Source organism: Ostrea edulis, chromosome 7 (assembly GCF_947568905.1).
Source record: "Ostrea edulis chromosome 7, xbOstEdul1.1, whole genome shotgun sequence".
In the NCBI taxonomy this organism is placed as follows: domain Eukaryota; kingdom Metazoa; phylum Mollusca; class Bivalvia; order Ostreida; family Ostreidae; genus Ostrea; species Ostrea edulis.
In genome coordinates, this window is record NC_079170.1 from 25,292,095 (window position 1) to 25,308,481 (window position 16,387).

A 16,387-nucleotide genomic window follows, 5' to 3' on the forward strand; every position below is an offset into this window, starting at 1 on the left:
ACATGGGCAAGCAAACTGGTACGCACAAAAGAAAATAGACAGACTTGTAGCTTATTAGATTTATTAGCGGTATAATGATCACGGCTGCTCATAACTAGTGCAAGGATAAAAACCACAACCCGAAGTGAACCCTGGGACCAGATGTACACCCGGGAAAATATAAGATAATGTTTATTTATATTTTTTTAAACAATATTTTATCATGTATAAAACATAAATGGATTAGGCAGCAGGCATGCAGCCTATATAAGCCTTCTCCAAAATTTATATTTTATTTATATTTGTGATATCAATTAAATGAATGAAAAATCCAGGTGAGCTCTACTGGCAAGCTGAATCTCCGCCCACACGGAAATGGCAGCCGTGACGGAGGAATGGCTCGAAATAATAGGTTCTTGTCTGAAAAAAAACAAACAAACAAAAAAAAAAAAAAAAAAAACAAAGCCAAAACACCGACAACAAATTAAGAAATGTACAGTTTCAGTTTACGGGGAGGGCTGGGCGGATGAATTTCCATGTGCGAACTGCTGGGGAATCTTGCACGGTGGTCATGACGTAATTTATGACCTCACTAATACCCAAAAAGAAAATTGTTGGCAGCGGGAAATTACCCCGGTGATACAGATTAATGATTAATATTGATATTTACCTTAGATAAACCGATTTAACTTCGACGAATTAAATCCTAATAATGCGCGCATTACATCCTCGCATTGGGTCAAATGCTGTATGACGTGTTTCATACCGATTGTTAAGCCGTTCTTGGTACACTGATTTGACTGCGGATAACTCCGTTTACCTGATCAGGATATGGGGCTCACGGCGGGTGTGACCGGTCGACAGGGGATGCTTACTCCTCCTAGGCACCTGATCCCACCTCTGGTGTGTCCAGGGGTCCGTGTTTGCCCAACTATCTATTTTGTATTGCTTGTAGGAGTTATGAGATTGATCACTGTTCGTTATCTTCACTTTGCATCAATTGATGAGAGCAATAATTGAATTGATGCGCGCATTAATTCATTTAATGAGAGCAATAATTGATTTAATGCGCACATTAATTCAAGTATTGCTTTCTTCAATTGAATTAATGATATCTTTAATTCATTTGAAGAGAGCAATAATTCTTTTAAAGGGAGCAACTATATAATTAAAAATATCTACAATTCAATATATCCACAATTCTCAACTCAACTCTTGAGAATATACTCATCTAAGAATATTCTCAAATCGATTTATGACGGCTGATTTGAGAATATTCTTAGCTGAGTAATTCTCAAGAGTTGAGTTGAGAATTTTTTTGAGAATTCTCAAAGTTTTATGACGGCGGGGCCAGGGCATATAAAATGTCAAGTGGATGCTGGCTTTGCTCAGATCCAAAAGACGTACAGGAGGTGATTTTGTGTTAAAATGAATTAATATTGAAAACTTAAGATTATATCTAGCAAAATAGAGAATTTTTATAATGGTGCATATTTGTTCAAACCCTTTATGCGGCGATGTCTGTTTTTCTATATCAGATTGTGACACCTTACAGCACGTTGCTGACGCAATCTCTAAGTACTCCAAAAGTAACGAGGCTGTGATAATAGAAGATGGAAATGTGAAATACTATCAATGGAAAGAATATACTCTCTCTCTCTCTCTCTCTCTCTCTCTCTCTCTCTCTCTCTCTCTCTCCTACACACACGAACAATTGGGTTGTCAAATTTTGGGGAGAATCGTCACTTCATGACATACATAATTAAATGCTCTTTTACAAAAGTATATACAATACAAATTATATACAATATAAATTACATACAATATAAATTACACGTTCAATGCTTAATTTTGTTAATCAATACGTATATACCCCCCCCCCCTCCCGCCTCCAATGGACTGATCCACAAAGCACAAGGTGAACACTTAAATGGACATGGAAACGATTTGAGCTGAACATTTTCTAATTTAATTTTTTGATTTTTTGATATTTAGAATGCTTAACTAAGGTATTACTAATGATTAGGACAAATTTGAATGTCGGTAGTCAAGGTACATGGGAGATACAAGTCCTTGTTATGTAAACGCTATATTCTATTAAAGCACGAGCTTGTTTACAAAACAAAGAATTGTGAGTGCTGTATCTCACTTACAACTCAACAACTGATATTCAAATTTTGGTTGACCATTAGAAATACTTTAGTTAAGCATTGTAAATAATAAAAATGGAAAAATAAAATTTGAAACTTTTTCAGCTCAAATCGTGTCCATGCCCCTTTAAGATATGCATGACTTTCGATAGCTTTCGTTTTAGTAGGGGGAGGGGTCCAGTTCGCTACATGGGTTCGATTCATCTGTTCAGTCCTTTCATTCTTACATTTCCATTATTACTCCTTGCTTTATAAGTGGCGGATGGCAATTTTATATATAAAAATCACAAACATTGCTTGTGAAAATACCCGAAAATGTTCGTTGTCAAAAATTCTAGTAAATGCTTATGTTTTTCACCAATTTCAGAAGTCATAGAAAAGTGGTTTATGCTTAATTCAGAAATCAGTTCGCACTGGAAAATTACTGGTATACTTTTTTAATAGACGAACGGAGGGGGTATTAAAAACAAATAAAAGAATACTAGTATGATGTTTTACTGGGAAATTCAGAATATGTGTAACCCTTTAATTCAGTAAAATTTCTAGACTTGCTCGCTCCATTGACTCTAACCAACACGTGCCGCATGCTAAATATATGAAATGTGAACTAGTATGCAACATGCATTACAATAAGTAAAAGTCTTCCATCCAATAGCACATACAGAATTATCTGTCCCGTTTCCTACAACATACACATTGAATTTCATTTTAAATTCCAGCTTTAGACAATCGAAATGATTTTAATAGGCAACAAACAAGGCTTGATCAAGTCTAGGATACATCTCTCCCCCCCCCCTTTCTAAATTTGTGGTGCTTCATCTATACAGCTGGTGACGTCTCAATATGAGTGAAAAACTCTCGATGGGAGTAAAACAATCTCTCTCTCTCTCTCTCTCTCTCTCTCTCTCTCTCTCTCTCTCTCTCTCTCATGATAATTCATAATATTGAAACAAATTACCACTTTCTCAATTAAAGAAAAAACACAATACCACATCGACATTGAAGCACTCTGATATGTTTATTCGACTATAAGCAATTTCATATAATTAAGAAATTGAACGAAAGAACTGAACCCAAATGTTTATTAAATCGAAAAAGCCACGTGGTGCGAATTAATTTGATGTGTAGCGCTAATTCTCGTGTACTTCCATAATACGTTATACCTTGTAAGCAAACGTTTACGTTCCTCTATAAAAGAGAGGTTAACCTCATTATTGAATAGTTATTACTTTTCTACAAACAGGGGTTTTACGCAGTATGCACTCTAAATCCAAATAAAACAGAAAACAAGTCATTCTAGCTTTCTTTAAGTTTTCACTCCATGCTCGGTCAGTAATTGTCGAATCTTAACGTGTCCTCTTCTAGCGGCGTAGAATGCAGCATTCCATCCATCATTATCTACACTGTGTAGAAGGGCAGGATATGTTTGGATGATATAACGACTCATTTCTAATTCACCGTTCCTACATGCCGCGTGAAGAATGTTCCAGCCGTTATTGGCTTGATGTTTGACGTCTACTTCATTATCTGCCAGTAGTTGTAGAATGTTAACGTTTCCTCCTCCAGCGGCGAATAGAGCAGCATTCCATCCATCATTATCTACACTGTGTAGAAGGGCAGGGTATGTTTGGATGATATAACGACTCATTTCTAATTCACCGTTCCTACATGCCGCGTGAAGAATGTTCCAGCCGTTATTGTCTTTATGTTTGACGTCTACTTCATTATCTGCCAGTAGTTGTAGAATGTTAACGTTTCCTCCTATAGCGGCGTGTAGAGCAGCATTCCATCCATCATTATCTACACTGTGTAGAAGGTCAGGGTATGTTTGGATGATATAACGACTCATTTCTAATTCACCGTTCCTACATGCCGCGTGAAGAATGTTCCAACCGTTATTGTCTTTATGTTTGACGTCTACTTCATTATCTGCCAGTAGTTGTAGAATTTTAACGTTTCCTCCTCTAGCAGCATGTAGAGCAGCATTCCATCCATCATTATCTACACTGTGTAGAAGGTCGGGGTATGTTTGGATGATATAACGACTCATTTCTAAGTTAGCGTTGACACATGCCACGTGAAGAATGTTCCAGCCGTCATTGTTTTTATGTTTGACGTCTACTTCATTATCTGCCAGTAGTTGTAGAATTTTAACGTTTCCTCCTCTAGAGGCGTGTAGAGCAGCATTCCATCCATCATTATCTACACTGTGTAGAAGGTCAGGGTGTGTTTGGATGATATAACGACTCATTTCTAATTCACCGTTCCTACATGCCGCGTGAAGAATGTTCCAGCCGTTATTGGCTTTATGTTTGACGTCTACTTCATTATCTGCCAGTAGTTGTAGAATTTTAACGTTTCCTCCTATAGCGGCGTGTAGAGCAGCATTCCATCCATCATTATCTACACTGTGTAGAAGGGCAGGGTATGTTTGGATGATATAACGACTCATTTCTAAGTTAGCCTTGACACATGCCATGTGAAGAATGTTCTTCCCTTTATTGTTTTTATGTTTGACGTCTACTTCATTATCTGCCAGTAGTTGTAGAATTTTAACGTTTCCTCCTATAGCGGCGTATAGAGCAGCATTCCATCCATCATTATCTACACTGTGTAGAAGGTCAGGGTATGTTTGGATGATATAACGACTCATTTCTAATTCACCGTTCCTACATGCCGCGTGAAGAATGTTCCAGCCGTTATTGGCTTGATGTTTGACGTCTACTTCATTATCTGCCAGTAGTTGTAGAATGTTAACGTTTCCTCCTCCAGCGGCGAATAGAGCAGCATTCCATCCATCATTATCTACACTGTGTAGAAGGTCAGGGTATGTTTGGATGATATAACGACTCATTTCTAATTCACCGTTCCTACATGCCGCGTGAAGAATGTTCCAGCCGTTATTGTCTTTATGTTTGACGTCTACTTCATTATCTGCCAGTAGTTGTAGAATGTTAACGTTTCCTCCTCCAGCGGCGAATAGAGCAGCATTCCATCCATCATTATCTACACTGTGTAGAAGGTCAGGGTATGTTTGGATGATATAACGACTCATTTCTAATTCACCGTTCCTACATGCCGCGTGAAGAATGTTCCAACCGTTATTGTCTTTATGTTTGACGTCTACTTCATTATCTGCCAGTAGTTGTAGAATTTTAACGTTTCCTCCTCTAGCAGCATGTAGAGCAGCATTCCATCCATCATTATCTACACTGTGTAGAAGGTCGGGGTATGTTTGGATGATATAACGACTCATTTCTAAGTTAGCGTTGACACATGCCACGTGAAGAATGTTCCAGCCGTCATTGTTTTTATGTTTGACGTCTACTTCATTATCTGCCAGTAGTTGTAGAATTTTAACGTTTCCTCCTCTAGAGGCGTGTAGAGCAGCATTCCATCCATCATTATCTACACTGTGTAGAAGGTCAGGGTGTGTTTGGATGATATAACGACTCATTTCTAATTCACCGTTCCTACATGCCGCGTGAAGAATGTTCCAGCCGTTATTGGCTTTATGTTTGACGTCTACTTCATTATCTGCCAGTAGTTGTAGAATTTTAACGTTTCCTCCTATAGCGGCGTGTAGAGCAGCATTCCATCCATCATTATCTACACTGTGTAGAAGGGCAGGGTATGTTTGGATGATATAACGACTCATTTCTAAGTTAGCCTTGACACATGCCATGTGAAGAATGTTCTTCCCTTTATTGTTTTTATGTTTGACGTCTACTTCATTATCTGCCAGTAGTTGTAGAATTTTAATGTTCCCCCCTTTAGCGGCGTGTAGAGCAGCATTCCATCCATCATTATCTACACTGTGTAGAAGGTCAGGGTATGTTTGGATGATATAACGACTCATTTCTAAGTTAGCGTGGACACATGCCGCGTGAAGAATGCTCCAGCCGTTATTGGTTTTATGTTTGACGTCTACTTCATTATCTGCCAGTAGTTGTAGAAGTTTAACGTTCCCTCCTCTAGCAGATTGTAGAGCAGCATTCCATCCATCATTATCTACACTGTGTAGAAGGTCGGGGTATGTTTGGATGATATAACGACTCATTTCTAAGTTAGCGTAGATAATACATGCCACGTGAAGAATGTTCCAGCCGTTATTGGCTTTATGTCTGACGTCTACTTCATTATCTGCCAGTAGTTGTAGAATTTTAACGTTTCCTCCTCTAACGGCGTGTAGAGCAGCATTCCATCCAGTATTATCTAAACTGTGTAGAAGGTGAGGGTGTGTTTGGATGATATAACGACTCATTTCTAAGTTAACGTAGACACATGCCACGTGAAGAATGTTCCAGCCGTAATTGCTTTTATGTCTGACGTCTACTTCATTATCTGCCAGTAGTTGTAGAATTTTAACGTTTCCTCCTCTAGCGACGTGTAGAGCAGCATTCCATCCAGTATTACTGACACTGTGTAGAAGGTCAGGGTATGTTTGGATGATATAACGACTCATTTCTAAGTTAGCGTGGACACATGCTACGTGAAGAATGTTCCAGCTGTCATTGTTTTTATGTTTGACGTCTACTTCATTATCTGCCAGTAGTTGTAGAATTTTAACATTTCCTCCTCTAGCGGCGTGTAGAGCAGCATTCCATCCAGTATTACTGACACTGTGTAGAAGGTCAGGGTATGTTTGGATGATATAACGACTCATTTCTAATTCACCGTGCCTACATGCCGCGTGAAGAATGTTCCAACCGTTATTGTCTTTATGTTTGACGTCTACTTCATTATCTGACAGTAGTTGTAGAATTTTAACGTTTCCTCCTCTAGCGGCGTGTAGAGCAGCATTCCATCCATAATTATCTACACTGTGTAGAAGGTCGGGGTATGTTTGGATGATATAACGACTCATTTCTAATTCACCGTGCCTACATGCCGCGTGAAGAATGTTCCAACCGTTATTGTCTTTATGTTTGACGTCTACTTCATTATCTGACAGTAGTTGTAGAATTTTAACGTTTCCTCCTCTAGCGGCGTGTAGAGCAGCATTCCATCCATAATTATCTACACTGTGTAGAAGGTCTGGGTGTGTTTGGATAAGATGTTCACACGTTTCTAGCTCCGCATTCTTACAGGCTTCGTGTAATACATTAGGCCTATCATCTCCATTATCGTTGTCCTGTTTGTGATCAGGCTGTGTATCTCCTCCATTTCCTAAGATTTACAGAAAACTGAATATAGAGTTTGTTACTCGGTGTTAGATTAGTTGTATTATGAAATTGAAAGACTCGAAAAATTGATACAACTAGACAATTTATGAAAGGACTGTAATACAACAGCCACCTCCATTAGTACGGGTGTAGGATAGGTTCCACCGAGGGAACAAGATTTACTGTATAGGACGAGTCTTAGACAGAAAACCTTGTTTCTGAGATCTACTTTTTCTATCCATCATAAGGAAGCATTTTACTAATGACTTATCACAATAATTTAGAGCTTTAAAGAAAACTCTAAATTCTCAAAATTTATTTGAATGTAAAAACTAGTAAAAGCTAGAAAATAACACACTTTGTTTATGCGATACGTTTCAAATTTAAAAAGGAAAGAACGAGGTTTTTCTCCCAAATCACCATGCAATGTAAGACATAAAAATATATGACGTCCTAGTGAATGACTCCTGAGCTGTGCATTATCACAGACACATAAATCCCGTGGGGATGCGGGTTAGAATAGGTCCGCAGTACCCCTTGCTTGTCGTAGAAGGCGACTAAATGGGGCGATCCTTCGGATGAGACTGCAAAAACCGAGGTCCCGTGTCACAGCAGGTGTGGCACGATAAAGATCCCTCCCTGTTCAAAGCCCATAAGCGTCGAGTATAGGCCGAAATTTTACAGCCCTTCACTGGCAGTGGTGACGTCTCCATATGAGTGAAATATTCTCGAGAGGGACATTAAACAATATTCAATTAATTAATCACAGACACATAACATTGGGACCCACACTCCCGTTGATCCACCACCTGTTTTGATGTATAGAATAATATATGACATCCAAGTCAATTACTCCTGAGTCGTGTAAGACAACAGACACATAACATTGGGATCCACACTCCCTTTGATCCACCACCCGTTTTGATGTATAGAATAAAACCAATAAGGAATGTTTGTGCTTTTCTCAAACTCTTAAGTTACATTGTACAATTTTACTGCGGTAGACAACTAAATGCTCAGGGAGCCGCTACTTTGCACTGAATGTTTTAATCTCTGACTAGACATTAAGCCTTGGATAAAGATAGAAAGTACATGCATTAATTCCAGGGGGTGGGGGGGTGGATGGGGGTGGGTGTGATTGTTTTTTATTTGAAAGTGGAAATTTTAAGTTAGATAATACACAAATGTGGTCTCCTCATATTAGTAAAACAGTTTTGAAGTTTTACTGATATATCCTTTGATATCAAGACCTTTCTTCAAATTATCAAACATATCCCTAACGAATTATAGATAGGTTGAATTCAATAAAAATGTTGATTCAATTTTATTAGAAATGGGTCAAAATACCTTTTGAAATAGACCTATCTTTAATCAAATGTAACCCTTTATTCAATTTTGAAGATAGTGCAAATATTTAAGAATATTTAGTTTAGAAATATTTGATGTTTTGCAATATTTGAACTTATTATTTTGATTAATCAGACCCATCTTCGAATAATTGAACATAACTATAAGTAATTGAAGATAACAAAATTGCTTCAATTAATATGGACTGGCACAAGCCGGCCCATTCTATGATATAAGTATGGAGAAGTCGCATGCGTTTCTGCGGGACAGGTGTCTGTTACTGCGGAAGCGTTCTGCAGGATTCAAACATATTTGATCACATTAATTTTTTGACCAGCAGGTAAGTTTGAGCTTCTAGAACACGTTTATGATAAAAAAAAATAAATTTGAAATTCTTAAGATTTTGGGGGTGGGGGGCCATTTTTCAACTTTTCTTTAACAAACCTTACCAACTTAAATCGGCCGTAAAAAATTTATTCCGCGTGATATTTTAACCAACTTGGTGTCAAAATGTAGGTAATTATGTGTACTATAGATTGAAAATAAGTTTCATAACATTTTTTAAAGGTTTCGAGGAGACGCTGGGTCGTTTTTACACCCACCCCTATTTTTTTTTTTAAAAATTCACTTTTGACCGCCTATAAAAATTTTATTTGGTATACTACAATAAAAAACTACATATCAATGGATAGATATTTGTAATACCTATCCAACAACAGCAAGATTGTAAAGATCGATTAATAAATACGGAAGTTATAAGACCGCAAAGTCCGAATTTGTACGAAAACCGAAAAATTTCATATCGATGTCACTTTGAGTGCCTGTATCTCAGGTATCGGATGCGACAGAACAATGGCACCTATTTTCCTGTTTAGGTACATCCTTTGGACATTTTATGTTAAAATTGGGAGGAGATAAAGTTCTGATTTCAAGGAGAAGCTGGGTCATTTTTAAACCCTACCCCCCTTTTTTTTTTAAATTTTCGGGTTTTGACGCTTCCTCATCATCTTTGCATGTAAAATTTTATATTTCTTTTTTCATAATTAGGTAGATCTATTCAATACCTATCGTTTGATACCAAGTTTGTTTATTTCTATGCATAAATACGATCCCCAGAGCCCGTGATATCGGCGCTTCCGCGCGAAATTTAATTTTTGAAAAGAAGTCCCTTTTCGCGCGCCTATATCTCCGTTCAATAGGCCCCCAAAATGATCTACTTAGTATCAAAAGTTGCCAAATTTATTAGGCAACATTGTATTAAAATTGCAGGCCAAAATATTTTTGAATTCAAGGCGAGGGCGGGTGATTTTTGTAACCTACCCCCAATTTTTTTTCCCGGTAATTATTTTGACCGCTTATAATTTGAGCTAGGATGCTTGGATTTTATTGAGTATTATATCAATGGAAAGGCCTTGTCAATACCTACAATTAGACACCAAGTTTGTATAATTCCATTGATAAATGAATATTTTATAAAGGATTGAAAATGGAAATTTTCGAAAAATTAACGGAAGTGTCCTATATAAATCTACTCTTTGTCTGATGTTTGATATCATATTGGAAACAAATTAGCATGCAATTATAGCCCAATAATGTATGTTTGTGGGAAAAAAAATAATTTGAAAATCGGTTAAGAAATGGAGGCACAAATTGAAATTCATTACAGCGAACAAATCGCAAAAACGAATAGCCGCGGAATTCCGGCTCTGTGCCATATTTAATCCCTTCTGGTACCCATACCAATTAAGATATCGTCATTTTGAAATTTCTAATGGAAAGAGCACCCCATTTACTACTAAATAGCAGTTCTAAACTTTATTTTACTATTAAAATTAAGAAATCGCAGACGCCCGGAAAAGGGGACAAATTAACGGCGATTTTGACCAAAAGGATTTTTTTCGCATTTTTGACACGAGTTAAAAGGTTCATTAATGTAATTACTAATAATGTTTTGATATTAATCAAGAGACAGGAAACATGTGAACAGATTAGGAGAATTTCAAAGACTACTTATAAGAAATAAAAGTTTAACTGCCGTTCAAAATAGCGAATACATCAAAAATTCAATGAAAAAATGTTTATGGGTACCCCGGTATTTTAGCTCTAGGGAGATTACCCAGGAAGGTAGAGACATGTTCTACCCCTCAAAATACTCTAAAAGAATGTATCTATTTGGGAAAACTAAATTAAAGTCGATTAATTAACCCTCCGAGGCAGAAATCACCGTCCAATTTGCCGCATCTACCGAAAATACGGAAAATGCTTTCCAGGTCCGCAGGGGGTCCCGCATTCGCTCCGGGGTGCCTATACGGAGCTAGATAGAGCACTGCTGATATTTTTGTTAGAAAGAGCATGAAATTCTAAGCAGGGTACCATGTTCGATTGTTTTTTTCAAGCCCCTTTAGGGCCATAGAAAGGGCGGCTCTATATAGACTCTAAAGCGGATTTCTATATGAAAGGGGTAGTCCTCGGTATTTTAGCTCTACGGGGACTACCCTAGTAAGTATAGACATGTTCTACCCCTCAAAATACTCTAAAGGAATGTATCTATGTGGGAAAAATAAATAAAAGTCGATTAATTAACCCTCCGAGGCAGAAATCACCGTCCAATTTGCCGCATCTACCGAAAATACGAAAAATGCTTTCCAGGTCCGCAGGGGGTCCCGCATTCGCTCCGGGGTGCCTATACGGAGCTAGATAGAGCACTGCTGATATTTTTGTTAGAAAGAGCATGAAATTCTAAGCAGGGTACCATGTTCGATTGTTTTTTTCAAGCCCCTTTAGGGCCATAGAAAGGACGGCTCTATATAGGCTCTAAAGCGGATTTCTATATGAAAGGGGTAGCCCTCGGTATTTTAGCTCTACGGGGACTACATAGGTAGGTACGGACATGTTATACCCACCAAAAGAATCATAAAGAATGTATCTATTTGGGAAAAAGAAAGTAAAGTCGATTAATTAACTCTACGAGGAAGAAAAAGCCGTCCAATTTGCCGCATTTGCTGAAAATAGCGAAATTCGCGTTGTGGGCCGCAGGGGTCCTGCATTCGCCTCGAGGTGCCTATACGGAGCTAGATAGAGCAACGCCGATATTTTTGTTAGAAAGAACATTAAATTCTAAGCAGGGTACCATGTTCGATTGTTTTTTTCAAGCCCCTTTAGGGCCATAGAAAGGACGGCTCTATATAGACTCTAAAGCGGATTTCTATACGAAAGGGGTAGCCCTCGGTATTTTAGCTCTACGGGGACTACCCTAGTAAGTATAGACATGTTCTACCCCTCAAAATACTCTAAAGGAATGTATCTATGTGGGAAAAATAAATAAAAGTCGATTAATTAACCCTCCGAGGCAGAAATCACCGTCCAATTTGCCGCATCTACCGAAAATACGGAAAATGCTTTCCAGGTCCGCAGGGGGTCCCGCATTCGCTCCGGGGTGCCTATACGGAGCTAGATAGAGCACTGCTGATATTTTTGTTAGAAAGAGCATGAAATTCTAAGCAGGGTACCATGTTCGATTGCTTTTTTGAAGCCCCTTTAGGGCCATAGAAAGGACGGCTCTATATAGACTCTAAAGCGGATTTCTATATGAAAGGGGTAGCCCTCGGTATTTTAGCTGTACGGGGACTATCCTAGTAAGTATAGACATGTTCTACCCCTCAAAATACTTTAAAAGAATGTATCTATTTGGGAAAACTAAATTAAAGTCGATTAATTAACCCTCCGAGGCAGAAATCACCGTCCAATTTGCCGCATCTACCGAAAATACGGAAAATGCTTTCCAGGTCCGCAGGGGGTCCCGCATTCGCTCCGGGGTGCCTATACGGAGCTAGATAGAGCATTGCTGATATTTTTGTTAGAAAGAGCATGAAATTCTAAGCAGGGTACCATGTTCGATTGTTTTTTTCAAGCCCCTTTAGGGCCATAGAAAGGGCGGCTCTATATAGACTCTAAAGCGGATTTCTATATGAAAGGGGTAGCCCTCGGTATTTTAGCTCTACGGGGACTACCCTAGTAAGTATAGACATGTTCTACCCCTCAAAATACTCTAAAGGAATGTATCTATGTGGGAAAAATAAATAAAAGTCGATTAATTAACCCTCCGAGGCAGAAATCACCGTCCAATTTGCCGCATCTACCGAAAATACGGAAAATGCTTTCCAGGTCCGCAGGGGGTCTCGCATTCGCTCCGGGGTGCCTATACGGAGCTAGATAGAGCACTGCTGATATTTTTGTTAGAAAGAGCATGAAATTCTAAGCAGGGTACCATGTTCGATTGTTTTTTTTTCAAGCCCCTTTAGGGCCATAGAAAGGGCGGCTCTATATAGACTCTAAAGCGGATTTCTATATGAAAGGGGTAGCCCTCGGTATTTTAGCTCTACGGGGACTACCCTAGTAAGTATAGACATGTTCTACCCCTCAAAATACTCTAAAGGAATGTATCTATGTGGGAAAAATAAATTAAAGTCGATTAATTAACCCTCCGAGGTAGAAATCACCGTCCAATTTGCCGCATCTACCGAAAATACGGAAAATGCTTTCCAGGTCCGCAGGGGGTCCCGCATTCGCTCCGGGGTGCCTATACGGAGCTAGATAGAGCACTGCTGATATTTTTGTTAGAAAGAGCATGAAATTCTAAGCAGGGTACCATGTTCGATTGCTTTTTTGAAGCCCCTTTAGGGCCATAGAAAGGACGGCTCTATATAGACTCTAAAGCGGATTTCTATATGAAAGGGGTAGCCCTCGGTATTTTAGCTCTACGGGGACTATCCTAGTAAGTATAGACATGTTCTACCCCTCAAAATACTCTAAAAGAATGTATCTATTTGGGAAAACTAAATTAAAGTCGATTAATTAACCCTCCGAGGCAGAAATCACCGTCCAATTTGCCGCATCTACCGAAAATACAGAAAATGCTTTCCAGGTCCGCAGGGGGTCCCGCATTCGCTCCGAGGTGCCTATACGGAGCTAGATAGAGCACTGCTGATATTTTTGTTAGAAAGAGCATGAAATTCTAAGCAGGGTACCATGTTCGATTGCTTTTTTGAAGCCCCTTTAGGGCCATAGAAAGGACGGCTCTATATAGACTCTAAAGCGGATTTCTATATCAAAGGGGTAGCCCTCGGTATTTTAGCTGTACGGGGACTATCCTAGTAAGTATAGACATGTTCTACCCCTCAAAATACTCTAAAAGAATGTATCTATTTGGGAAAACTAAATTAAAGTCGATTAATTAACCCTCCGAGGCAGAAATCACCGTCCAATTTGCCGCATCTACCGAAAATACGGAAAATGCTTTCCAGGTCCGCAGGGGGTCCCGCATTCGCTCCGGGGTGCCTATACGGAGCTAAATAGAGCACTGCTGATATTTTTGTTAGAAAGAGCATGAAATTCTAAGCAGGGTACCATGTTCGATTGTTTTTTTCAAGCCCCTTTAGGGCCATAGAAAGGGCGGCTCTATATAGACTCTAAAGCGGATTTCTATATGAAAGGGGTAGCCCTCGGTATTTTAGCTCTACGGGGACTACCCTAGTAAGTATAGACATGTACTACCCCTCAAACTACTCTAAAATAATGTATCTATGTGGGAAAAATAAATAAAAGTCGATTGATTAACCCTCCGAGGCAGAAATTACCGTCCAATTTGCCGCATCTACTGAAAATACGGAAAATGCTTTCCAGGTCCGCGGGGGGCCCGCATTCGCCTCGAGGTGCCTATACAGAGCTAGATAGAGCCACGCCGATATTTTTGTTAGAAAGAACATTAAATTCTAAGCAGGGTACCATGTTCGATTGTCTTTTTCAGCCCCTTCAGGGCCACAGAGAGGACGGCTCTATAAAGACTCCAAGGGGGATTTCCATATGAAAGGGGTAGGCCTCTGTATTTTAGCTCTACGGGGACTACATAGGTAGGTACGGTCATGTTATACCCACCAAAAGAATCATAAAGAATGTATCTATTTGAGAAAAAGAAATTGAAGTCGATTAATTAACTCTACGAGGAAGAAAAAGCCGTCCAATTTGCCGCATTTGCTGAAAATAGCGAAATTCGCGTTGTGGGCCGCAGGGGTCCTGCATTCGCCTCGAGGTGCCTATACGGAGCTAGATAGAGCCACGTCGATATTTTTGTTAGAAAGAACATTAAATTCTAAGCAGGGTACCATGTTCGATTGTCTTTTTCAGCCCCTTCAGGGCCACAGAGAGGACGGCTCTATAAAGACTCCAAGGGGGATTTCCATATGAAAGGGGTAGGCCTCTGTATTTTAGCTCTACGGGGACTACATAGGTAGGTACGGTCATGTTATACCCACCAAAAGAATCATAAAGAATGTATCTATTTGGGAAAAAGAAATTGAAGTCGATTAATTAACTCTACGAGGAAGAAAAAGCCGTCCAATTTGCCGCATTTGCTGAAAATAGCGAAATTCGCGTTGTGGGCCGCAGGGGTCCTGCATTCGCGCCGGGGTGCCTATACGGAGCTAGATAGAGCCACGTCGATATTTTTGTTAGAAAGAGCATTAAATTCTAAGCAGGGTACTATGTTCGATTGTCTTTTTCAGCCCCTTTAGGGCCACAGAGAGGACGGCTCTATAAAGACTCCAAGGGGGATTTCCACATGAAAGGGGTAGGCCTCTGTATTTTAGCTCTACGCGGACTACTCGGGTAGATAGGGACATGTTCTACCTACCAAAAGATTTCTAAAGATTGTATCTATTTGGGTAAAATAAATAAAAGTCGATCAAATAACCCTCCGACGAAGAAATGGCCGTCCAATTTGCCGCATCTACTGAAAATACGGAAAATGCTTTCCAGGTCCGCGGGGGTCCCGCATTCGCGCCGGGGTGCCTATACGGAGCTAGATAGAGCACTGCTGATATTTTTGTTAGAAAGAGCATGAAATTCTAAGAAGGGTACCATGTTCGATTGTTTTTTTCAAGCCCCTTTAGGGCCATAGAAAGGGCGGCTCTATATAGACTCTAAAGCGGATTTCTATATGAAAGGGGTAGTCCTCGGTATTTTAGCTCTACGGGGACTACCCTAGTAAGTATAGACATGTTCTACCCCTCAAAATACTCTAAAATAATGTATCTATTTGGGAAAAATAAATAAAAGTCGATTGATTAACCCTCCGAGGCAAAAATCACCGTCCAATTTGCCGCATCTACTGAAAATACGGAAAATGCTTTCCAGGTCCGCGGGGGGCCCGCATTCGCCTCGAGGTGCCTATACGGAGCTAGATAGAGCCACGTCGATATTTTTGTTAGAAAGAGCATTAAATTCTAAGCAGGGTACTATGTTCGATTGTCTTTTTCAGCCCCTTTAGGGCCACAGAGAGGACGGCTCTATAAAGACTCCAAGGGGGATTTCCATATGAAAGGGGTAGGCCTCTGTATTTTAGCTCTACGCGGACCACTCGGGTAGATAGGGACATGTTCTACCTACCAAAAGATTTCTAAAGATTGTATCTATTTGGGTAAAATAAATAAAAGTCGATCAAATAATCCTCCGACGAAGAAATGGCCGTCCAATTTGCCGCATCTACTGAAAATACGGAAAATGCTTTCCAGGTCCGCGGGGGTCCCGCATTCGCGCCGGGGTGCCTATACGGAGCTAGATAGAGCACTGCTGATATTTTTGTTAGAAAGAGCATGAAATTCTAAGCAGGGTACCATGTTCGATTGTTTTTTTTTCAAGCCCCTTTAGGGCCATAGAAAGGGCGGCTCTATGAAGACTCCAAGGCGGATT

At 39.6% G+C, this 16,387-nt stretch overlaps 2 protein-coding genes across 2 annotated transcripts in view; both read right to left on the reverse strand.

Annotated features, from left to right (window-relative positions):
• LOC125656545 (uncharacterized) overlaps positions 1 to 16,387 on the reverse strand; it is a 185,434-nt gene that overhangs the window by 67,335 nt on the left and 101,712 nt on the right. The window lies entirely within an intron of this gene.
• LOC130047957 (ankyrin-2-like) lies at positions 3,125 to 6,406 on the reverse strand. Its single transcript, XM_056143769.1, has one exon. It carries the CDS (start codon positions 6,391 to 6,393, stop codon positions 3,436 to 3,438), a length of 2,958 nt encoding a protein of 985 aa, XP_055999744.1. The 5' UTR covers positions 6,394 to 6,406; the 3' UTR covers positions 3,125 to 3,435.

What these genes read in the sequence shown, in the direction of transcription:
- LOC130047957 (XM_056143769.1), bottom strand. Translation starts at nt 6,393, where the DNA reads ATGAGTCGTTATATCATCCAAACACACCCTCACCTTCTACACAGTTTA.